General features: G+C 38.2%; 1 protein-coding gene and 1 long non-coding RNA gene across 16 annotated transcripts in view; one reads left to right on the top strand and one right to left on the bottom strand.

Moving 5' to 3' along the window:
• Positions 1-10752, bottom strand: part of LOC136263915 (uncharacterized) — a 255807-nt gene extending 245055 nt beyond the window's left edge. For all 7 annotated transcript variants that reach the window (XM_066058539.1, XM_066058543.1, XM_066058541.1 and 4 more), the window contains exons 1-3: positions 10617-10752; positions 7206-7316; positions 1549-1647 (exon numbers count right to left, since the gene is read on the bottom strand). In XM_066058539.1, coding sequence (XP_065914611.1) covers positions 1549-1647; positions 7206-7316; positions 10617-10640 — 234 coding nt within the window. In that variant the 5' untranslated portion in view covers positions 10641-10752. The remainder of the gene's footprint in view (positions 1-1548; positions 1648-7205; positions 7317-10616) is intronic.
• On the top strand, positions 10730-25295 carry LOC136263940 (uncharacterized). Of its 9 annotated transcripts, none has more exons than XR_010704871.1 (8): positions 10734-10920; positions 17400-17697; positions 17787-17889; positions 19129-19252; positions 22851-22968; positions 23029-23105; positions 23424-23566; positions 23862-25295. It is a non-coding gene; the product is annotated as an uncharacterized lncRNA (long non-coding RNA). The 9 variants fall into 9 exon arrangements; XR_010704868.1 differs by having other exon boundaries at positions 10735-10920; positions 23427-23566; XR_010704866.1 differs by having other exon boundaries at positions 10733-10920; positions 23029-24339; positions 24409-25295.
• The last annotated feature ends 252 nt before the right edge of the window (positions 25296-25547 follow it).

Below are 25547 nucleotides of genomic sequence, written 5' to 3'. Positions count from 1 at the left end.
TAGTCCAAAAAACTACAAGTACCTGTAACCTAATATAAAAAAACAGCTCAGTTGTGGAGAACCTCATGAAAGTAAAAATAACTGGTAATGTAAAGAGCTGATATCTGGAGTGGACAAGAACCAATTTTACTATCATTACCAAAGTTTTATTCCACACAAGAACACCTTGGCTGTAAACTGGATCAGTCTTGGTGGGAGCATGCAGTAATCTGGATCAGTCTTGGTGTGAGCATGCAGTAATCTGGATCAGTCTTGGTGGGAGCATGCATTAAAAATTTTGTAGGTCTCTTATTGTCTGAGTTGTACAATAGAGGCCACATCACCAAGGCAAACAGGCATAGAAGTGCTTGTATGGGACAAATCGCAACTACACAAACAAGCAATCTAAAGCAGTTCACAAACTATCGACATAATACTCACTATTGTGATATTGCTGAACATCTATCATATAGTAAAATATTTCCCTTATCACTCAGCACTACCTTCTATTCATTACATTATATCAATGAACAACACACACACTGGTATATGCGCCACATGTTGTCAGGCATATACGTGTATACATGTAACATAAAGTATGGCAGTATTTCCCAAATGTCCAATATTTATACAGTTAATTGCATCGATAGAAGAATAATATTAAGGTGAATGGAAATTAATATGAGTAAGTGTTCCTAATCTGATTACATAAGATGATGATTTACACTCAACATCACCATTATCAGGATAGTAGTGACCAACCAACATCATCATCACTACATGTACCATGAACGAAGCCATCTACTGTAAACTTTAAATTTTAAACATGGTACATTATACATCTACCCTAGCCTATAGCCTTGATGTGGTAGCGACACTGGTTTCTTATTATAAAAGTCTAAAATCAATTATGAAAATTTATTAATGATCACATGGTATTGATTATGCCATGAAAAACACTCAAAAGGAAGTGTTGTGTTATCCTTGCTACTCTATTGGCTGGAAAACATCCACTTAAGGGGAGTGCTATAATTCAGGGGGTAGGACCAGACCAATGTTGTGCAAGTACTGAAAGTATTTCACGTGAACTGAATAGACCTGTACAAAAAGTAGAGGAAGGAGCTCAATGGGGTCTTGATATATTATTTTAGTTCTATTTATAGTTCGTTGTAAGAAACTTTTGGGTTGGATTATACTAATGCTGACAAGGTGTAGTGAAAATATTGTGAGGCTGGTTTCTGGTCAATATTGTGAGAACACACAAACCTTCATTACCCTAATACACAGTTAAAGTCACAAATTTTTGTAATTGTACAAGTTAAAATTCAAACAGAGCACTGACCATCATTGTCATAGCTCTACATAGTTTATACACACTTCACAGAACTGTAGTGTATAAGAGGCAGAAAGTTACAAAACAGTTGCCAAACTGTGGAATATAAAAAGTTAGTATTGAACAGTAACCTGGTCTAATGTGTACTGTGTCCTATGGGAACATCATAAAATATTCTCCCATGCAAACTACTAATACATCAACAAATGCGTATATACTGTGTAGTTATAACCCACCTCATCTCTAGCATTGAGGTCCGCTCCTTTATTAAGTAACATCTTCACCACATCTTGGCGATTATACTCAGCAGCTATCATCAGTGGTGTCCTCTCCAACTACACATACACAAGACAGTGATACACATCATGTAGTGTTATAAGTACACAAAATATTAGGAATTTTCAACTAGAGTAGGTATCATAGCACATTAATAAAATGTACCGAAACAAGCTGGAGTAGTACACAATATTAAATCACATGCAGTAATGAAAAAGAAGCCCTACTGTGCTCAAGATACCATAATGGAAATGCACAGTAGGGAAATAACACTTCTCATTGTTTACTATTTTGCGCTACTCCAACTTGTTTAAGTATTTGCTATGGTCCTTACTCTTGTCAAGTCAGCTTGTTCAACCCATTACAAGCATTGCGAATCAAGAACTGTTTGAAAAGCACCTCTGCAATCAAAGTAGCCACTACGAAAAATATGAACAATTTCCATTGCATCATGTGCCACCGCCAAATTGACACCTTTTGCTGTTAGCAAAGATGAATGGAAGACATTGGTAAGTACATGAAGAATGCATTGTATGTACTGTGGTATGTACTGTGGTATGCCAAAAGGCAAGTGTCTGGCTGAAGCGATATTGAACAGGTGAAAAAGTGAACCCACAGTGTCAGCCATTATCGAGTTACGCTTGTCTGAAGGCATCAGTCAGTTACTCAGTCAGTAGAAAATTCTGTTTAATAAATTTTGTAACTTCATAGACTTTGCTGTATCAAGTTGTAATATCCACTAGTTAGTAATACTCTCTACTACATCAAGACTCATGGTAGTGAGTTGTGCGGCCTAGAAACTACGAAGTGCACGGCCAATTGAAAGACACGCTACTACTACTATGAATTTTTTACCTGTAGGGACAATTTTACATTATTAGCCCTGGATTACACAACATCTTAATATAGTTGTATTGTGTTACAAAATTTAAAAAAATTTAATAGTCAAGGTAATAGTTTTCTTGTGACCCATCTATAATAAAAAATACGTGTATTAGACATATTTCACTTTATTTCGCTATCTTGTATTAGACCTACCATAACAGTATACCAGTTAACATAACTCTATTTGTACAGTCCATCTAGCACTAGCTGACCTTATCTTATGATGGTTTGCTCCTATGTCAATTTTCTTCAATCAAACCTCTAACCCAGACAATAACTTTTAAAGACACGATGCAGACACAAACGTGGAACTCGTCTTAACAGCTAACTGTTTAGAAAGGCCACCTATCTTAAAGGACCACTTGTAAATTCCCCAGGTAAGCTATTTATATACCAATTTACCTGTTTTAAAGCAACTACCTGCCTATTAAGGCCAAAAAAATCTTGGCCTAAAGGTGATCATCTTAGATAGATTCCACTGTAGCTTCATTTTTTTCACTTTTCGTTTTGTTAACCTCCACAATGAGTACATCAGTATTCAGTGTTGGGAAAGTTACATTGTCAATGTAACTTTCCCAACAAGCTAACTAGACAGATGCAAACAGCATCGTGGGGCGAGCCTGATGACTTTGAAGTATTGATGGCAGTGCAAACTACTATAGACCTTACGAGTTGTATGAATAGTTCATATTGCTCATGGATTTTACCTGTATCAGTACAAGCTTGATGCTTTTATTGATAAGTCAACTGTAGGATCTAAGGAGATCTAAAAGAAACCATAATAAGCTATTTGGGAATTCAGGAAGTTGGACATTCTTTAGCTATTACACTTAGTTTGTTATAGTATAGCTAGTTGCATGTAGATTTTTTGGTACTCGGTACAAATGTTTATAGCATTAACGGATATGGAAGGGAAACGTTCCATACAGACTACACAGCATGAAAATTCTAAATTGAGTAGGCCCTCGTGAAACTCACACATCTTTCTTATGACGGCAGGATCATTAAATGATGGAACTTCCCGATTAAATTGCGTAGGGATTTGTGGGGAGGGCAGTGCATTTCTAATTCTTTCAATTCTCCTCTGCTCCGCTGTCATCCCTGCTCTTCGCCGTCTCATATACTCCCTGTCTCTACACCTTCTTCTTTCCGCATCTTCAGGGATTTCTCTATCTCTTCTGCGCCTGTACTGCTCTCTCCTGCGTCGAAGGCGTTCATCTGCATCCATTGCACGTGGCTGGGCAGTAACGAGGGCAGTAATCTACGCCGGTAAATGCCGTGATATGGTCCATTACACATCGCCAAATATGGGAAAGCAGTAATCTACGCCGGTAAATCCCGTTATATGGTCCATTACACATCGCCAAATATGGGAAAGCAGTAATCTAGGCCGGTAATTCTTGTGATGTGGTCCATTACACATCGCCAAATATGGGAAGGCAGTAATCTACGCTGTTGATTTATCGTGATATGAATCATTACGCTGGAGCAAGTGTAAGGTATCTGCTTTATATCGTAATTTATTGTCGTATTACGGGTCCATTACACATTGACTCCGTTTCTTATCGTAATTTTTTGTAAACGGGTCCATTACACCGTTGACTCGCTAGTGTGGGGCTCGCTCAGGCTCGCCCCAATTAGCTTGACAGAGAGTTAATGGCTCTGCGAACTAGCTTCAATTACTCTCTAGCGTATCAAGTGGTATTCTCCATGGCAAAAATGATTCACCTTGTGATGAGAAGCTGGTTTCTTGCAGTCAATGTTGTTATGATGAATTCTTGTGCAAACACAACAAATTCTAATGCAAAGGGACAAAATCAATTGCAAACAGGACTAATTCTACTACAAAGGTGACGAACTCTACTGTAAATGGGACAAAGTCAATTGCAGCAAAGGTTACAAATTCAAATGCAAAAACCTATAATGTATATGATGAGTATTCATTCAACTGATTTTGGTGCACTAAATTAGGAAAAAAAATGGCAGCAGCTCATCAAGTAATATTAAGGCTCTCCCAAATAGGGGGGTTCCATGGGAACCCTTTGAACCCCCCTGGATCTGCCACCCATGTAATCTGATACTTACATGTAGTAGTTAACTAAGTGAGATCACCGATGGTTAGCACTGTAACAAGAGTTTGGGTCGCTACTCTATAATGTAACTCGCTACACATTACTAGTTACGGTACCACCCAAGCTCAATGTCACACTCGCTCGCACAAGCAACTTTGCTGGAGGTCTCAAAAATTACTAATTAAGGGGCGTGGCAACTGTTTCACTCAAGATTCTTGTTAACGAAACAGTTGCCACACCCCTTACTAAATGATTTTTAAAATCTCGAGCAAAGTTGTGTGTGCGAGCAAGTGCAACATTGCACCTGGGCAGTGCTGTATTTCTATACAATGTAACTATTACAGTCACATATCACTCCCAGAAAAATAGTAACTAGTTACATGTTACAGGTTACTTTGAGGACTGTAACTAGTAATATTATTACATATTACATTTGTTTGTTACAAGCTATAAATTAAGATACATGTTCCCAGCTTACAACTACAAGTGACACTCTTCTCTGGTGTAGTTCAGCTTCAAAAACATACTTTGTTGTAGTATCTTGGTCTCAAAGGGCACTCCCCATACACTTTCACTCTTTGTTCTTGCCTGTAAAGCCGCATTCAGTATGGTCAGGACCCAAAATGCAGCCAACCATGTGCTGGATACAATGCACATTAAAAAGAAATAACCCCAGATGTTTACTCATTACTTTGTCATGTATTACTTAGTTACAACATAAGTAATATTATTACATAAGGAGTTACAAATGTAACTCGTTACCCCCAACTCTAACTGTAACATATCACCATCCATCAGTGCTTGTAAAGTACATCTAAATAATTGTCTAAAATACAAGTACATTGCTTTCAATAGTCTGTATTGTGAATTCAGCTACATCTGAAAATTAAAACAAAGTAATATGAATAGCTAGCAGTGTAGTAACTGTGAACTGATTAGGTACTTGCCAATTATAATTTTGAGCATAAGGTGCCTGAAGCATTTACAACAGATGTGAGATATTTTAAAATTTTGTAAATATGACCAGGCTTGTGAAAACAGGGCATGTGGGCACAAACTAAACCACGTCACTTTACAGATACTGGAACAGAATATTTGCATTCGTAATTTGCAACATAAAGCCAATTAAATGTTTACTAAGAATTTAAAATTGCATTGCCATAGCATAATGGTACAAAAAGTTATGAGTGATAAAACTTTGAAAAAGTAGGCAAAAATCATTTGCCCACATGCCCTATATTTGCAGCCCAGTCACAAATAGTAAATGAAGGACACAGAAAAAGTAGATCTACTCTAATAGAACAGTCGGCCTACTATACACTATAATCATGCTTCAAAATTTACAGTGCAATAAAACAGTCAATAGTATGCCTTTTTGTGTCAAAAAAGATGACAGTAATCAATAGGTGTATGTTAGACTCTCTAAGATAATAATATGTACTTTAATTCTTATTTCCAAGGATCTTCCTTTTTAACAGCTGGCGTTGTGGACATGCACCTAGTTTACTGAAAAACATAGTTTTCATAAAAAAATGTGTGTATGTGTGTCTGTGTCTGTGTATCTACAGATATGGCGACTCTGTATCAGCTGTTTCAGTTGTCAGTTACTTCTACTTACATGGGTGCGTTTTACAGCCAAGGTGTTCTCGTGTGAAATAAAACTTCGGTAATTATAGTATGATTAGTTCTTGGCCACTGCATGCAGATATCAGTTCTTTGAGTTACTTGTTATTTGTGACCTAATTTTAGAAAACCGTCGATATCCGCACAATGTTGTTCTTTGTTTTCTACAGGGACAGAGGAATGGACTAGCCAAGTTTCAGCTTCCTAAGTTAAGCAGCATTGGAAATACAACACTAGACAGTCGGACGAGCAATAATTTGATATGTACAGAAGCTATCGAGAAAAGAATCTACAGGCGCTTACATAAACCATCTTAACTTACTGACACAACAACGTACAGAATTGAATCATGGCTCATTGGGTTCGCCGTGAATTTGTGCATCCACCAAGGTATAGTTTTTCCCAGGTATGCTTCTGTGTTCGAGAAGGAAGGCAAATTCACGGAAAAACGATCGTCGGTAAATTCTTTCGTCACCACAATGTAAACAAACGTCTGTAACTTTGGAATGTTTTTGTGCACGGTGATGAAACAAAGATTTTTGTACTCCCTATGAACAGGCGAACACGATGATGCCCAGGATTTATCCATTGGTGGCTTAATTCGCCCACCAGCGAGGCAATAAAAACTTGCATAATTTTTTTTCTGGAGCTTGCATTTTTCACCCATAGTTTTTAAATGCGTTTTATTACAAAAGTACTGTTGTGCGTATATCAACGGTTTTCCAAAATTCCGTCACATTTTTACTTTCATGAGGTCTTTCTCTACAACTGAACTATTTTAACATTGCATCATAGGAACTTGTAGATTCTTGGATGCACCTTTTCTACAGCAAAGGTGTTTTGGGGTGGATTATACATTACAGGTTTGTGTGTGGTATGATCGTTGAATGTGAAAACCTTAATTTTAAAGATATTTGAAAATTAAACCACCACAAAAATTTCACATGTCTAAAAAAGCACACTAAATTATCTATCTGGTCAACATTTAGGATAAAAGGAATTCTTCACAGTTCCTTGTATCAACACACTCAGCTTACCCATGGTAAATCAGAAGGACCTCTCGTGTCGATGTCCAGTTTTGTTATTAGGGATAAAATAGTAGCAACATCTCCAACTTCAGCAGCTCTCAATAACTGCAGCACCTCTGCCTGCAGCAACAGTCACCATAGTAATTAATATTTTATATCACATCAGTTTTATACACTTCTCAATAGATAAGTCTATTCATGGTTACATGCTAAACATGATTTTCACAATTACTATATATTGGCATGCTTCCATGCCAAAAACAGACTTTTCATAAGCGTGCACGCTGTAGTGTACAATACCTTTTGTACTGAAATGTGTATTTATGGATTCAGTCACTCACTGCATGCATCAGGCTGGCCGGGTAGCTTTCATGATTGAAACTGAGTCGGGTCATCTAGCTATAAAGAATATCTGGATCCTGCTGTAGCCCAGTTTCTTTCATGGACCACGTCCACCTATCAGGATCATGTGTTTCTGTCTGTAGGCATAAGTATAGAATCTCACCCATTTATCAATGGCTGTGTACAAATTCATGTCTGTTGCTGTCTACAAGCTTATGTATAGCCATGCCCACTAATCGAATACGAGTTCTAGTCTAGTCTTACAGCAGGCAGCTTCTGTCATGCGCTACACTCATTTACACACATGGAACCATGCTACTTTATCAGTAAGGTGTGTTTAAGTAGTATCCACAAAGCCACACTTGGTTTGTCAAAATCTACCTCAACAGTTGCTGCTACGTATATGTAACAAGCTTGGACACAAGGTATGAAATGATATTGACAAATTATAAATTTGGCAGGTTGGCAATGAATTACCAATTTGCAAAACTTTAGTTTATCACCAAATTTTGTTTTTATATCACCAAATTTTGTTTTTATATAGTAGCTGTATGCTATAACAAACTAAAAATAAATATGAAGTAGAAATCCAAGTGATAAAATGTAGTGAAACAAGAGATGAATGATGGTACTGAAGTTACATTATAGTTAGGTGGGCACTTTGACATTGAGGAAATCCAATGTTATAACATGCCAATGTGGAGATATTCTCATCTCTTGTTTCACTACATTTTATTGCTTGCATCCAAACTTCAATTTTAAATTAGCAATTTATTACTGCACATCATCTGATCCAGGTCATTTATAATATATAAAGTTGAAAAGCCATCCATCCGTCTGTCTGTCTGTCCATCACACTGCTTACTCGCGAATTCCCGTATGTATCGACATGTTTCATGCCCAAAACCAAGGTGTAGAGAAAAGGCCAAGGTGTACAGAAAACTTGAGCAAAATTCCTTTGAAAACCACAGCACATACTGTTCAAGTGTTAGAACACCTGACTAGCATGTAAGAGGTCATGGGTTTGAATCCATGTATTGGCAGATTTTTGTCTTTCTACTCAGTACCTTTTCGTTTTAAAATACGACTTTTAGCTCATCGTATCTTGGCATACAAAGCACGTATCGATGCAGGACTTTAGCAAACTTAAACACCCTTCATCTGGCAACTTGAGTGTTATTGCAGGAAATCAATACATGCTTTTGTTCGCTCTTTATAGGGCAATGAAGGAGCTGGTGTAGGGAAGGATCACTGAAAAGTTTAGCTACATTCCTGTCAAAACCACAGATAAGCAACTGTGGTGATTTGTGCACCTCCCTTAACCCCAAGTTATTATAGCTAACCTGGGTTCAATCCCCACCTAGGTCGATCATAACTTTTTTTTTCACTTTTGTGACCTTTTTGATGCAAGTACAAACTCTTATGCTCAGTTTTTCAGCACTGGCACTTAACTGCCTCACATCATAGGGACTCTTATAGCACTTTTGGGATAGGGCAGGCCAATTGCCAACATAATTGTCCATCATTGTGTTGGTCCAGTGTGTTGTATTAGAGCTTCTTTCACCAGTATCCAGAATATCTACATCTTTGTTTTAAGCACACAGGTATGCACTGACATGCAAAACTGTTTGTTCAGATTTACCTCATTACTGCTGTAGTAAATAGGCAGCTTGCATGATTGGACAGATACTACTGTGCATCTGAAAAATGATAATACTGGAACCATACAGATACCGTAGTTTACACTGAGGAACTACATCTGACCTGACACAACTGTTTCACTATAATCCTGCTTACATGCTTTCACTCTAAAGGATCATACATTACCTTAATGGTCAATTACACTGTAGGTGCTTTAAAATTGGGTTTTTGTATGGCAAAAGGTATATGTGTCACTGCAACATCAGAACTGGAAGTACATAGCATAGGACAAGTTCTGAACCTTTGTTTGCCATGCAGTAACTATAATTGCAAATTGTGTTGGCTTTAAATTATGCCCAAGTTTATTTCTCTTTGTGACAGTCGGTAAGGTAAACTTCATGTAGAAACTGTACCATGTGTACACCACCTGTATGTAATGTAGGTATACTGTATATACAATTGCACTAGTTAGCCTTGCATGCTCATTATTCCACTATACTGCATTGGGATCATGTACTTTAAAGCACTATTGACATGCATGCTACACAGGAAATAAAGGACACTAATAGTTATGCTTGGTTCCCATTATATTAATTATTGTCACATTAGTTGTCCCACATGTAAAGCAGCGAAGGTTATGTTTGTTCTTTACAGCACGTTAAAGTCACTGGTAGGGAATTCGAAGACACATTGAATAAATTCCTGTCAAAACCACAAACAATAAACTTTAGTGTTTTGCATTATTAATTTCAGCAGGATGACATAAGGGAACCTCACACTGTTTAATAATGTGACAACACCATGTACTCTACATAGCTACATGAGCAGTGCTGGTGTTTAATGCTTGATTTCTCTTCCTGGAATTAAAATATTTACTGTGGAGATGGTCCAGCACGTAGGGCAGGTACCAACGTAGGGCAGGTACCAACGTAGGGCAGGTACCAAAGCTAGTATTCTATAAACTGATTTCACCTGACAATAAGTCTTGATTGCTTGATAATTTACACATATTTCAGTAAATTTTCGTTTTATTTTCGAGCTAGCTTAATCACCACTCTCTAGCACATCTTGATCATTTGATTCAGTCCAAATTTACCTCTTGATCACTTGATTTGATTTTCATCCTGGTCGCAGATGGTTCTACAGGACTATTGGTAGTGACTACCCCTTGGCAAATGATGCAAAGATCGGTAAATCACGCTTTATATTTATGGCAACGGGACGCAAACGACGCAACAGTTACTCGCAATCCGGAAGCTGCGCAGGAGAATCCCCACAACCTCGGGATAGGCCAACGACGATGCTACTTCACTAGACCCTTTTCTTTCCCCGCCCCCACACAAAAGAAAGAAAAGAACTGGTAAAGCAGACAAACAAAAAAAAACAGCAATTGAGTGTGTGTACTATTAGAACAAAAGAATGATGAAGTTCACTCACTTTAGTTGGCGCCAAAGACGCCATGTAAGAGACGATGAACTGATAAGGAAAAATCGTTTACAGAACATCCACTTCTGGTTGATCCTCAAGGAGTCCTCACCTCGCCTTCAATACGATCACGTGCTTTGCCTCATTTTGCACGTGACTATGTCTGATGTCTTGCCCCCATAAGGTGGAGCAGTGGAGAGAGTAGATTTTTTAGTGGTACAATACGAGTAGCAGCAGCTGGTGAGCCATGGATAATCTGCGATCTGGAAACAGTTGGTATAGACTACATGATTTGGATTAACTTCCCTAGTAGAATGTAAGTAGCTATTTATTTTGTGTATTGTCACAGAAAGTATCGGTCCGGCTAGTCTCGCGTAGCCAGACCGCTTTTTTTTCCTTTTGTGTTTGGGTCGGGAAAAAAGGGTCTGGTACAATGACAATAGAAATCCTGTTCAGACTTTCACCAGTTTTCAGTGAGCGTTGATTGGCGAAGCCCTAAACTTCACACGCCTGTTAACGAGCAACGCGCACGCCGTTATTAATTGCAGTGTTTTGTAGCGATCCGAAAGCTTTGAAGAAGACGCCTACCCTTTCAGTGTAAAATACTGTTAGTCCTCAAGTGGATAATGATTGTGTAGAAGGAGATGATTATCTTGTAAAGCTGTTATTGTAAACTGGGTGCGTGTTGCTCGTTAACAGGCGTATGAAGTTTAGGGCTTCGCCAATCAACGCTCACTGAAAACTGGTGAAAGTCTGAACAGGATTTCTATTGTCATTGTACCAGACCCTTTTTCCCGACCCAAACACAAAAGGAAAAAAAGTGGTCTGGCTACGCGAGACTAGGTAAAATAAGGGCTGGACTGATTTTGGACACCAAAACTGGCCGCCCGGACCGAATTTGGTTGACCAAGTTTAGTCCGGCCGGACCATTTTTGGCATCCAAAATTGGTCTGGCCTGACTGAAATTGGTCCGGCCCAAACTTGGTTGGCCACATGCACCCCCTGACCACTTGGACCAATTTTGGTTGGTCCGCGGGTGTACCCGACATTGTGTGGACAGGTCGGTCCATGCTAAGTTTTTCGAATTCCATGTCAACAGCTAGCTGTCCCGAGTGGGAAGTAGAGGTTTTCTTCCGGCATACATCAACTCAAATGCATGGTCAACACTGGACTCATGGTGTGCAATGTTGCATGTAAAAACACAGGTATCAAGATATTCTTCCCAAGTATGTTTTTATATGTTCAATAAACTTTACAAGCATCATCAGCTCTGCAGTGTTTGGTTGAATCTTTCATCCAGCCTGTTTGTGTTGATTATGACAAACAACTATAGCAACGTGATGGAAATCACCAGCCTATGCTGGATCACTTATACTTGAGGATGGTAGACAATTATAAAATCTATCATTAAAACATGTCTTATCTTCAACTTCTGCATATAGCTCAGAATTTAATTTGTTAATTCTGACCCTTGGTCAGTTCTTTATTAATCTGGGAATACCCATGCACGCATTGTCATAAACAGCTAAACATATCATCTCACGGACTGATCCAGAGGGGGGTGGATGGGGTGGCTAGCCACCCACCATGCATAGCCTTGCAGCCAATCAGACATGCATTATTTAATAATGCTGAATATTACCAAGAGTACATAATAGTACTCTTGATATTACTGATCATGAACACTCTTTCATTATACCAACATGAACTAAATCCCTGCATTGCATCAGATTCCAATGCTAGCTGGCTATAACCTTACAGTAGATGGTAGCAATATACATGAATTTATCTATGATCTGGGCAGTATTAACTATCACCAGGCAGAGGACTTCTTGAAGGAAAATATGGGGTCTGCTTTAGGATTGAGTCAATTTTACTTTTATGCCTGCAGAAATTCACCCTATAAGGCTGTGGAATAATGCGACTACCTCTAAATTTTAAGTTGGCTGAGTAGGGAAAAACATACTGAGAATATTATACCTATAACCTTTATGGTGATGTTTCTTCCTGTGGGGCATGTCATGAGTAGGAAATGATAGTTCACATTTAGTTATTCAATGGAGTATACCTAAACTATCATCTCCTACATATCACATATGACAGAGAGGAATGTGCAGTATGTGTCGTGTGTGCACAGGTGTATTATAGTTTGTTTTAACCACTGATGTTAACTCATGATCAGCCTGTACTGGAATTACAAAATACAATAGGCCAGGAAAACTTGATTACTAGTTTCTCATCCACAAAAATTCAGATTTCCATGCAGGAGGGAGGTCATTTTTCATTATTCATTAGTAAAGAAATATTCCAAATCAAGCTGTCTGTTATAAAGCTTAACTAAGAACTATTACTTATGTATTAGCTACCTTTTCTGAGGTGCAAGTGACATTTGCTGTGCTGTAAAATGATAACCAGCCTTCCTAACATCAAAATACGTGTGCATGTGATTGATAACAGCAATAATGAAATTAGAGGCGGTGAGGTAAAAAGGGATGTGGGCAGGGATGAGAAACAATTAATCAAGTTTGCCCGGCCTTATCATGTTCACAAGGGCATGCTACTAGCTATGTGCTACAAGCTAGATGATAATATTGTCAGCCCTTCTTCCCTGATGTAACTACCAAGACATTCAAGACTCTCATCTTAAAATCTGGGCCAGCCAGCCACCTTGGTTTATTTCTGGATCAGTGCCTGCATCTCCTACTGGTATATGTGCACAGGTGAAAATTAGTAAAATTTTAAAGTTGGTTAAGTAGTGAAAAGCATACAGGGAATATTATAGCTATAACTTTTAAGGAAATGTTTATACCAGTAGGAACATGAGATCAGTAGGAGATGATAGTTCACATTTAGTTATTTAATGGAGCAAACCTATCTCCTACATATCACATACAAAAGAGAGGAATGTGCAGTATGTACACATGCAGGTGTTACAGATGTATTGTTCTAACCATTAGTGTTAACTCATGATCAGACATTATATGTGCATAAGAGCACAGTACACATGCTACTGTGCGTGCACTTCACTGTACAAGCCAATTGCAAACAACAACAGTGTCAGCTCTTCCTGATGTAAATATTAAGACATTCAGGACTCTCAACTTAAAATCAGGGCTAGGCTGGGTAGCCACCCACCTTCATTTATTTCTGGATCAATGCCTGGTGGTGAATGTTATAGATGACTGCTCTATTAGAGTATCTCGATCTTAAGCACCTCCAATGCAGCTATAGCTGATCCCGTGCATGCAATGATCCGTGCCCTTGTTGGATAACCTTTTAAGCACAAATCCATGCAGTGATAATGCCTGTAATGCTTATTATTCGAGATTGATAAATGAGAATAGCTATAGCTACGGTCGGCTGCAGTGTTCCATCGCAAACAACTTGTAGCTATGCATCATTGGCTTCATGCGTTAGTGGTCCACCCAGACCCATTTTGGTTCACCAATATTGGTCCGGAGTGCATGTGGCCAACTAGGTTTGGGCCAGACCAATTTTGGTCAGGTTGGACCAATTTCGCATGCTAAAAATGGTCCGGGCAGACTAACTTTGGTCTACTGAAAATGCCCCGGACCAAATTTTTCATTACAGTATTACCATTTATGAACCTATCACGTCACGTCATGCCTCACCTACCCCAGGTTGCAAGCTGCCAGATTGGGAAGTGGGTGGGGATTCGTCACCCAAACTCGTCCCCAGGGTAGGGGCATTTGCAACACAAACAGCCATACTTGGCCATATTGTTAGTGATTCCTGGAATAAATAATACGAATTAGTAGGGAATTTGCAACTCGAAGTTGTCCCCAGGGTGTCATCTAACATTTGCAAATCCCCACCTCTGCCCGACCTGGGGTAGGTGGGGCTTGACATTGATAAGTGCATTATTGACCTGTCACATGAAGTTGTGGGATCACACTGTCACATCATGTCAAAGATCTGGATCTTCCAAGAAAATTTAAAGCTTAACTTGGGCTATATATGAAATTAGATTTATTACAGTATTTTTCATGATTATAAAGAGTCATTCTCAAAATATGGATGGTTTTAAAATCAGGCATTCTGAGGTGAGGGCTCGATCTGAGGGTATTTTTGCGGACTACATTAAAAGTCTGAATTATACTTTTAGGGATTAAATTTGTGAGTTGAGTGTGCTATTTTGAAAGCGAGCTTAAGGTGGCGGCTACCCAATTAGCCCATGTTAATCTTAAGAAGCCAATAAGTAACCACAAACAGGTTAGTGGCTTCCTATGAATAAATTAGTGGCAAAAGAAAGGTACCATAATTTGCCTTCTGAAAGGATTGCTGCAGTGATTTTGTGATATAAAGTATTTATAACCAAGTAGAAGTACTTGTGGTAAGCCACGAATCCATGCATGTCTTGCGCTTGTGATGATTCACCATGGCGCTTGCATGTCTTCATCAAATAGCGGGCGCCTATTACTACCTACATGATAGGCCCTATCAGAACAACAACTCTCCAAAACAACACGCTAGGTGATCAAATTTTTGATTGATGGCAGGTTTATAATATCTCCACAGCCCTATGGATCAATTTTTTCGGAAGTAGTTGTGGATCAGAAATGTAATTCAGCAAAGTACAAAGACTGCTTTTGTATCATGTTCTAACGAGAGATCATTGAAACTAATTCATAGAGCTGGTAAGGATGATGAAACTAGGCCTTAGGAAAAGTTTCAGACTTAACTAGCATGATTGGCGAATTATTTCCCTAGAATGGTACATAGTAAATGCCCCGGTATCTTGGGATAGGATGGGACCAGTGTTGAAACCGGGTCGGATCATCCGGGTCACATTTTCTTCGGGTCATCCGAGTCTGACCCGGTTTACAATTTATCCGGGTCTGACCCGGATTGGATCACGTGAGAAACGAAATTGTTCGTTTGACGACGTGGAAACTTATAAACGCTATTGTGTAGCTCTTTTGTGAGCCACGCCCACTTATCGCATTACCAACATACGCTCAGCCACGCTCATTTGTTAGTAAGTGTAGTATGTAGCACGAAATTGAGGGTATCTATGGTGAGGGGTAGCTATTGTCAGTAGGTGAAGACCTTTTTTTTTTTTTTTTTTTTTTCAGTTTTTTCAGTTTTTTCAGTTTTTAGTCTTCAACCTACAGCTAGGCTGAAGTTGCAATATTTACTCAACACGAATCAAATGCTCAAAATGTAGACTCGTTCGCTCGCTCGAGACTAGCCGAAACACGTCTCGGCTTTAATTAATCCAGGTCAATCCGGGTCACATCCGGGTCAAATCCGGGTCAGTGGGTCATCCGGGTCAGCAGTAGTGACCCGGTTTCAACGTTGGATGGGACCTGACGCCTACAATTTCTTTGATAACTTCACTCACTATAAAGGTATCTTACAGGGGTACAATGAAGCAAACAAAAATTTTGTTACCTGTGAAAAATATGGTCCAGTATTTTTAATTATGTGCATTGGTTATCGGGTTACCGCCACCTTAATATAAGAAACTTGTAAACTTTTATTTTCAATGTTTCTAGAATGTTAGTTACCCATCCTACAACAGAGGAGAAAGGGAAGTAAATACATTAAGATAATTAGTGATCTCATAGACATTCCTACCAGTCATTTCATTTCAAAGCAAACATTACTTGAGGGAGGATACTACACTTAACTCATTGCAAAAATTGACTTGTACAATTTTTCATTTTTCTGGTCAATTGGAAACAGTATAAATGGAAACGGAAAATGGAAATGGTCAAAATGTTATGTACATGTATCCTAGAGTAAAAACCCCACATAGTGGTCATTTCTTTATAAAGACCACCTTTTGCAAAGACCACCTCTGTACAAAGACCACATTGTGATTAGGTTCTAAAAAGATAGCTATGGCATACTTGATGATCTTTTTGATTAAACCACTTCATTAGTGGTCACCTTTTATAAGACCACCTCTTTACAAAGGCGACCGCTTTACATGGTAATATTTGATAAGCTTCAAACATGTATTTCATGACTCATAGAAAGGGTCAATGTCATCTCCCATAATTTTGGTCCACAAGTCATCTATCATCATCGCTTTGTACCAGAATGTGTCATACACAAATAGCCCATACAAGTGAAATGTAGCTAGTACACTACAACGAACTAGTATCAACAGTAAATGAGGTCTCATAAGGAGATGATGCCCTGAAGAGCCTAGCCTTTTTTAGCTGTCATGAAATAGATGTTTGGAACTATATTGGTGTGAAGAAGTGGTCTTTGTAAAGGCCATGAAGAGATCAGCATGCCTTAGCCAAATGTGGTCTTTGTACAGTGGTGGTCTTTGTAAGAAGGTGGGTTTAAAGAGGTGGCCACTAAACAATGGTTTTAATATTTATATCCATTTCCATTTCCACTGTTTCCAATTGCCCATTTTTCCAGACTATGGAATAGTGTTTACCTCCCCCCCCTCCCCCCCATCTGTAACCATCTCCCCACCCTTACTTGTTTTTGTATCAGTCTAGATAATTACATGCATAGCACCTGTGTGTTATAATCTGTACTTGATTCATAATAAAACCTTTGACTCTGCGGTTTATAACTTTTAGGATAGTACTACTGAATAGCAAGGCCTGCTAATGAAGAAAAGATTTGAATACAGCACACTGGGTGTTTTTCCCATTCTTACTTCATTTAAACAGGCCTTTGCTATTCATTAAACAGTGATCATCATAAAAATGCTATTATAGACTCTTATTTCCACATGTACAAAAAGTTGTCTGGGTATGTGGTCATTCACTAGTGCTGGTTTGTCATGTACACACTGCTCTATAGATGACAGGAGAAACACAACAATTCATCGATCACATCACCTAGTCTCATACATGTATCACAGTAATACAATACTACTTGTTACCAATAATGACAACTCAGCTATGATCTGCAACACAACCAATTCTACTACAACTACACAATCTCAAACTATGTTACCATCATGCAGTGTCTACAACTCCTCACACCTTCTGGTCTGTCTCCACCTTTTATGGTGGACAATACTGAATGGTGAGAAGAGAAGAAGATAAACCTCCTGGAGGAGAAGCTACTCTTATGGAGTGTGGTCAGTCTAAAACAGGTAAACTACTTATGAATTCTGAGGAATTAACTTTACAACTTCAGTATTTGACAAAGTCATTACAAGACTTGCCATTATTTCTCTTTCAGGTCTGCCTATAGAAAGGAGGTGTGACTCACAGCAAGTCTCATCACCATGGTTACATTAGGATGATGGACTATGAATAGTGTATTATATGAACATATTAGAGTGGTAAGTAATAGTTCATGCAAAACAGTCAAGCTGTATAAAAGGGTGCTGCCTTCAAAAGCCTGGGTAAAAAGATGATGTAAAATCAAAGATGGCAGCCATTTTTAATGATATCTTTCTTTTTGTATTTAAAATATCCCAAAGCCAACCATAACTGGCTTTGAGACTTGTTTTTACACAATTAAATGATTGTTTCTTGACGTACACACACACACAGACACACTTTTTACACAATTAAATGATTGTTTTTTGACGTACACACACAGACACACACCCAGTGAACCAGTACTGCTAGACTTGTGCACTACTCACGTTGTAGGAGTCAGCACAGGAAAATCCTCCTGGTGCAGAGGCTGTACCATGTCTCACAGGTGACTATCCCATCTACCTGGTTACATGTTGCTTAGCAACTAGATGCCACGGTCAGCACTGGTGCCAAGTTGGATATACTACTGATCTGTAGACTTCTCTCAAGCAGTAATGAGTATTGAGTGTAGTGTAGTGAAGCCTTATTAATAGGGACCAACTCTGAGGTGGTCTTGTGAAGTCACTAAATACACCTTAGCCAGTTGATGACTAGTGAATAGCAGGCGTTACGTTATCGTGGATTACTTTTAGTATTTCAGTGGTCTAAAACAAGCAGCAAAATATTTAATGTTGGTTATAGTTTAATGCGGAAATTAATAGTCAAGTACATGTCAGTTGTTGCTAACTAGTTTGTTTGTTACATTTGAACATTCACACTCTGTGATCATTTAGTATTTCAGCGGATTACGATTGATATTGTTCACTGTTGTTTTGTGTTTTTCCAGTCTGATGCATAAACCTCTTCCTTGTGTAAGTTGTGTGTTGTTTACAAAATAAATGATATTGAACCAATCAGACATGGCCATGTGTTTCAAGAACAAATTGCTTAGGTGATCTTGACAATTACAAAGTGAAACTGTTACTGAGTACTATCTGAACTTATAGCTACATACATGACTCCAAATACAGTGAACCTCTATTTAATGGACAATTTGAGACCTATTGATTGAAATTCTACTGTTATAAGGAGGTTATACCCTCTTCTCCTTTCATAGGTAAAAATTGTATTAATAAAGGTCTAAGGCTTTATAAGGAGTAATGCCCTTTACAGGGAAGGTCCTTTAAGAGAGGTTCTACTGTATTTCTTTCATCTCCCATAATCCTTATTATAATTGTTGTCTTGGTTGGAAACAGGTTGTTGTTACTCTTCAACAGGTTTCACAAGTTGGTCTGAAGTGCTCATTGCATGAAGGAATTAAGGGGGTGCCCCTAATGGTGTGTTGATTGGAGCAGCGGACAATGGTAACATCCTAATACGGATTGTGAATAAGACCATAAGGTATGCCATTCCTCAACTACATATAAATATTGGGCTGGTCATTTTAACAGTTGCTAGTAGGTAGTATTTGACATGTAAAATATGTAACCATGACTACGTGTATAGTAGTAGTATTGTGTGTGACTGCTATCTCACATCCTCTTTTTATTTGTGACACCATTGGTTGGTGAGATAGGATCTGGTGAAGTTCCGTAGACTAAGTTGGATATTTACTATGGCTTCTTGCTTTCTTACTGGGAAAATGGTACTTGCAGTATTAGTCTTCCTTGAAGTGTTTTTTGTGTGTTAAAAAATTATGATTAGAAAATGGTATGCATAATATGCTTTGATCTTTGGAGGATAATGAGGTCTTTAAAATCCACTGAGAGACTTGCTAGCAGGTTCTTAAAATGGTTGGAAACCTGCTAGCAGAAAAGACCTCAAGCATCACAAATCTCACTTTCACTCATTGATTTGCAATGCTCCCTCCAAACATAATCAGGCTGATAGCCTGCAGTGGGTGACCAGTCACCCAGGCCAACATGTGGTTAACCACTCTGTTCATTTTATAGGCATACCTAAAAGAATTCAATTATGGGAGATACAATCTAGCGTTGTACGTATGTTTTTCACGATGAACGGAGAAATCCAAAAATATCACGGAAAATTCTGTTCAGCACCCCATCTGTTTCTGGAGTGTTTTATGGCTGTTTTAGTTGTTTATTCAACTATGGATGGACTTTACCAAGACCTAACTAGGTAAGCTTCCTTGTAGAACGTTATTTTTCACTACCTGTAATGTGGGTGTGGTCAATGTGGGTGTGGTCCATATTAGAAACCGTGCCTGTTCTTCCTGCTACTGTGGTGCCACTGAAGGCACAACTTGTGACAACTCATTACCATCGTACAAATCTACACAAACTGCTTCTTTGACACACGTGTTCTTTACATTGCTGTGACGACATAGGCACTGGCTACCGCCAAGAGTTCATAATATTAGTGTAGAGGAATATTATGAACTCTTGCTACCGCTAACCCAGCTCGACATTATCGATCACTGCTGTTTCCCAGCTGTGCCAGATCCAATTAGTCTAACTTGCGAGAGGAAGCAGTGCAAGCTTCGATTTTTTTCAACGCTTCAACAAAAACATGTTCAGTCTTCCATGATTATTTAACATTGCACAACGATTTCAGTACGACATATAACCCAATCCCACAATGACTCCACCTGTATGGCCCATATATATAATGCATACATTTTCTAAGTCAGTTAGAGACCACGCCCTTGGATCTTCGTGTATTTTAAAAACCTTGCTTCACTCGGTTTTTAAAATCCACAAAGATCCCCGTGCTAGGTCTCTAACCTACACTTGATGTATAGCTAGCCAACAACCACTAAATTTTGGTGGAAATGTGCATAACTTAACTGAGTATGCAACTTCATCAGATTTCATTTTTTGTTAACCAATGACATCATACGAGGACATATAGTGGTCTGGCCTTGATCAATTATCTGAGCCTCAATGATGTCAGAGGATAAGTGAACTGTTCTGATACCATATAGCGGATTTTCCTGTGGAGAAATTTACGTGCAACAATAAAACCATGTGACATTAAATCTCACGACAAGGTAAAGAAGCACGTGTTGTGTAGGGGGGTTCACAGGAACCAGCAGCCGATCGAGCAATTATAAGTTATAAACCAGCTGTTATGTGCATATTCCAGCACAACAGCCATACAGATGCTAAAAACCTCATGATGAAATATGTTTGAATTATTTATATTGCAAAGTGCTCTAAACACGATATTAAAATCTTTGCAATAAAAATCTTCAATGGGCTTTAGTGGGGTAGAAGTGATTTTAAAGACCTCATTATGTCCAAAAGATCAAAGGATATTATGCATACCATTTTGTAACACATGATAATAACCCAGCTATATAGCCCCAGTGGATAATATCTGCTCCAAATGCTGGTGTTTGCATTCATTGGTTATATATACACCTGGTGTTGTGATAGGCTGTAATACAGTGGAACCTCTCCACCCTGTAAAGGATATTGTACACTTATAAAAGACAATTTCTGGCCGGGGTCCCCAACTCCCCATACATCTTTACTAGGGTCTGCAACTTGAAAAATGAATGGTTGCAAGAAACAAATCTGTAACCCATCACTAATATCACCCTTGGTTTGGAACTGCGTTCCCTTGTTGGAGAGAGATGCACAGATTTTATTATCTCACGTGATTGATCATATATTTCTTTTATTTCATACGCTCCAAACAAGATGTCCAGAACTCCCAGATTTTGAATGTAATTTCAAGTGTTGTTGGCCTACCAAACCACACATAGAAGTGAGTAAACCTTTGCCTGTGTTTCCAAGGAGGCGAATTTTCTGTGGATGAGTAAAGTAAAATTTTTGTTCGAGGTGCTCTACCAGGCAAGAGCTATGAGCACTCTACCATTCTACACACCAAGCTGTGACCTTTCTGTTCATTTGTTATGAAGTAATCACTTTGTTTCTGCTGGTCAGCAGAAACAAAGTGATTACTTCATAACAAATGAACAGATTTCAAATATACCCTTTAGACTACTAGCACTCTGGACAATGCACAGTTTGCATCAGCTAAAATACAACAAAGCAAAAATTAATTACAAGACTGAAATATTTATGGTGTAAGTACCCATAAAAGTGCAACAAGGAATTTATTTGTCTACAGTTGTTCAAATGACATGATCAATAGTACCTATAGGTGACTACATGGTTGTTCTATTAGAGTACTGACTATTCTATTGGAGTATTAGATTGCTAAGACCTTTTTGCTTAAAAAGTCAAGTATTTGACTACTTTCTGGAAATCCCAGATATTCTCCTAATTTAAAGTTGCAAGGAAGACAGTTTGTAGCAGTAGGAAGAAGACAACCATTCAAAGTAATTGAAGATCTTTGCACTAAATTTCACATCTGCCAGCCAGACAGTTAGAAAAGTTGTAGCTCTTTCTAATTATATAACTTGGTGCATAGAATGCTTGTACATACAGCTTCATTACAGTACCATCATATGTGATAGGATTGACTTCTCTTTCCTTGGCTAGTAAAGCACCTCAAATGAAAATTTTGCTTTACCCATTCACAGCAAATCGGCCTACTTGAAACACAGCAAAGGTTTACTTACTTATATGCATGGTTTGGTAGACCAGCAACACTTGAAACCACACTCTCAATCTGGGAACTCTGGACGTCTTGTTTGGAGCACATGAAATAAATAAAAGAAAAAAATATGATCAAATAATCATGTGAGATATTAAAATCCATGCGTCTCTCATCAACAGGGTATGCAATTTCACAGTTTGCATGGTGCCAGTTCTCACAGTTTGTGTTAAACAATTCTCTCTCTCCAGCCTCAAGCCACTGACTACACTTTTTAACTGCATAAATTCTCATTGGCCACCCTAGCACATTTACATAGTTTAAACAACCATTTAAGCTGCTTCATTTTGAGCTAAGACTACTACAAGACTTCAAGTACCTTTATATCAAACTACCAAACTTCGTATTCTCCTGAAGAGGTATAGTGAATACGAGTTTTACCTTTTATTTATTATAAAGTTCCTCCTTTTAGCATTCTACAATAACCACCTGCTTTGTCGAAATAAACTAATTATTGTGACGCCGCTGGAAAACCCCTTGGATAACCCCAACCTAACCACAAATACACGCACGCTGCTGCTTTATTTAAGGTATTCTACAAATATAATTTTTATTTTAACACTTTTCAACATAAAATATTTTGTCACCAGTTCTGTCCAAAGCTTTAAATCACTGCAGCAACTAACTACCCCACTAAAATAAAACCATATTTGGTTAACATGACAAGGTAAGCAATAAATTGTTCTCCGCTTACGTTAACATTATACATACAGCTCCATACACTCTTTTCTCCATCCTTGTGACCTAATAACATGTCACCTGAGAAAGCTGTCAAAGCAGAAATGCATCGTGACTAGTGTTAAGTTCTTAGTTACCTGACTATTAACAGTACTATTGTCAGAGTCTCTTGGAATTCTGAACAATGTCACAGAGTTCCGTCTACCATCATCTCTCTCACCATTTACCTCTGAATACATATCATAATAATTACCACTAGTTACTACAGTATTTAAATATTATTTACATTTTTTCTCCACCACACAAGTAGTATTAATGACGATATGGATAGCAGTCTCCTGGATGTTTTTGCTGACAACAACGGTGAGACCCCCAAAAAGAAGCCAACATCATCATGGTCATTTTCCAAGGACATTGTAAAACACCTTGCCATAGTAACACCAAACTCAGGTAGAGTTGATGCCACCAAATCCTTAAGTTCTAACACTGGTGGTATTAGTGATGGGACACTAAGGGTAACATACTACAATAGTCGGGGATTTGTCATTTTCGGACTCTACCTTTACCAGTACAACTTTACCTTTAAAAAAAGAATGCCTCCTTATGGTGCATATAATTTTATCAAATGTAAGTATATGGGTTCTATGTGTAATAGCTACTACTTAGTGTTATGGCGCTGAGAGGATTATAGTTATAGCTTCATTACTAGCTATGTATGGTGTAATTGCCTTCTGTGCTCATTCAGGTTCTGTACTGACATTGTCAAGACTGGTTGAAACAATGTGATGTTCTGGTGTTGTGGTGGACTATTGCTGGGCAGTTACTTGTTATGGGTAGCTACTGCAATGTTGTGTGTTATACAGTTACATTAAAATATATTATTATATTTTTAGTCAGTATCCCAATAGGGATTTGCAAAGAAGGCAACATGCATGTAGTTATAAGATTGCAATACAATAATTGATTAAATTATTGCTGTGCATGCTGATGGCATGCCAGCATCAAGAATAATTCACTATCAGAACTAGCTGGTCAAAGTTTTGGTTCACTGGAGCAGTGATGTCAATTGCATGGACAGTTCTATCAGTACATCATAAAAGCCCATAATCACTATACAGGTACACTACATGATGGGTAATCTGTGCTGCATGCACGGCTGCTACCAAAGATGACATATGTTCTATACAGGATCTGAGGATATTATTCTCCTAAGATTTTACAAGGTAATTGCAACCTAAGACACTAACAGGGTGCCTGGATTTTAACAACTGTATAGTTTAATCTTCATGTAGTGGTGTCGGTGCTTGTGCTTGGTCCCTTTACTATGACAGCATATCTATCCAATTGAAGTTGATAGTTCTGCTATCTTGTAATTTGCTGATATCGATTGACTTTCACGTGATTCGTGATGCTTTCAGGATATTCAACAGCCAACATGTTACTGATCAGACAGGTTATTATTGGCTTGGGTTGACAAGTGGCAATGAGACTAAATGTTATTTACTGCTACATATATGGGATATGGTGAGTGTATAATTATGATATTCTAGTGATATTGGTACTCATTGATGACGACTATCAGGAGCTATTAAGTGCTGAAGGTGCATTGCGGTGCTCATGAGCTCCTGTGACTAGCTATGTCCATGCATCATGTGATACATCTGTGATCTCCAAAACTAATTCAACCCTGACTAGCTATTCACAAGAAATTTCATTACTTATTCATTTGTGAATGAGTATGACAACACTATCTGGGGACCACACTACATTTTTGATCAACATGCATTGTGAAATTAAGCGTTGAAAAGATCCAGCATGGAGTAATACTGGACACTTTGCTGGCTTACAAGATACCCATTATACTTTTTGCCTTACTCAGAACATTTATGTATACCCTATTGGCAAGAGTTAATAATTAACTCTTGCTATTGGGCTTAACTAATTACAAACCAATGTTTGGCTAAAGAGTAGTTTAATTAACCATATAGCTATCAAGACTCACCTTTAACAGATTGGCAGAAAAATTGTTTGCTTCCTGGCTGAACATGTAATGTAACCAGTTTTCATTGTATCTTGTTTATTCAATGAAATTGATTTTGCTAACTTTTAAACTCAGAATGAGCATATTTTTTTACAAAAATAGCTGTGGATAGCTGAAACAGCCTTCCTCCTGACTATATGGTAGCAAGAGTAAATAATAGAGAAGAGAGTATCCAACTGCCATATACCGTATCAAAAATGATCCTGTTAAGTCTTTCTGCATATTTCAGTAAAATTTAGGGTATCATAGAAGTGTTCATATCTAGTAATCATCACCTTCAACACTTACACACAATACAAAGCCTGTGTGCGCACCACTTGTTACTAGACTAATTTAACACCTTCTTTGAAATTGTTCAACAAGCAGGGTGGACTTTACAGGATCATTTTT

This window comes from Dysidea avara, chromosome 8, assembly GCF_963678975.1.
Source record: "Dysidea avara chromosome 8, odDysAvar1.4, whole genome shotgun sequence".
NCBI classification, from domain to species: domain Eukaryota; kingdom Metazoa; phylum Porifera; class Demospongiae; order Dictyoceratida; family Dysideidae; genus Dysidea; species Dysidea avara.
The sequence above is the reverse complement of the archived record's forward strand: the minus strand, read 5'-3'. Positions and strand labels throughout refer to the sequence as shown.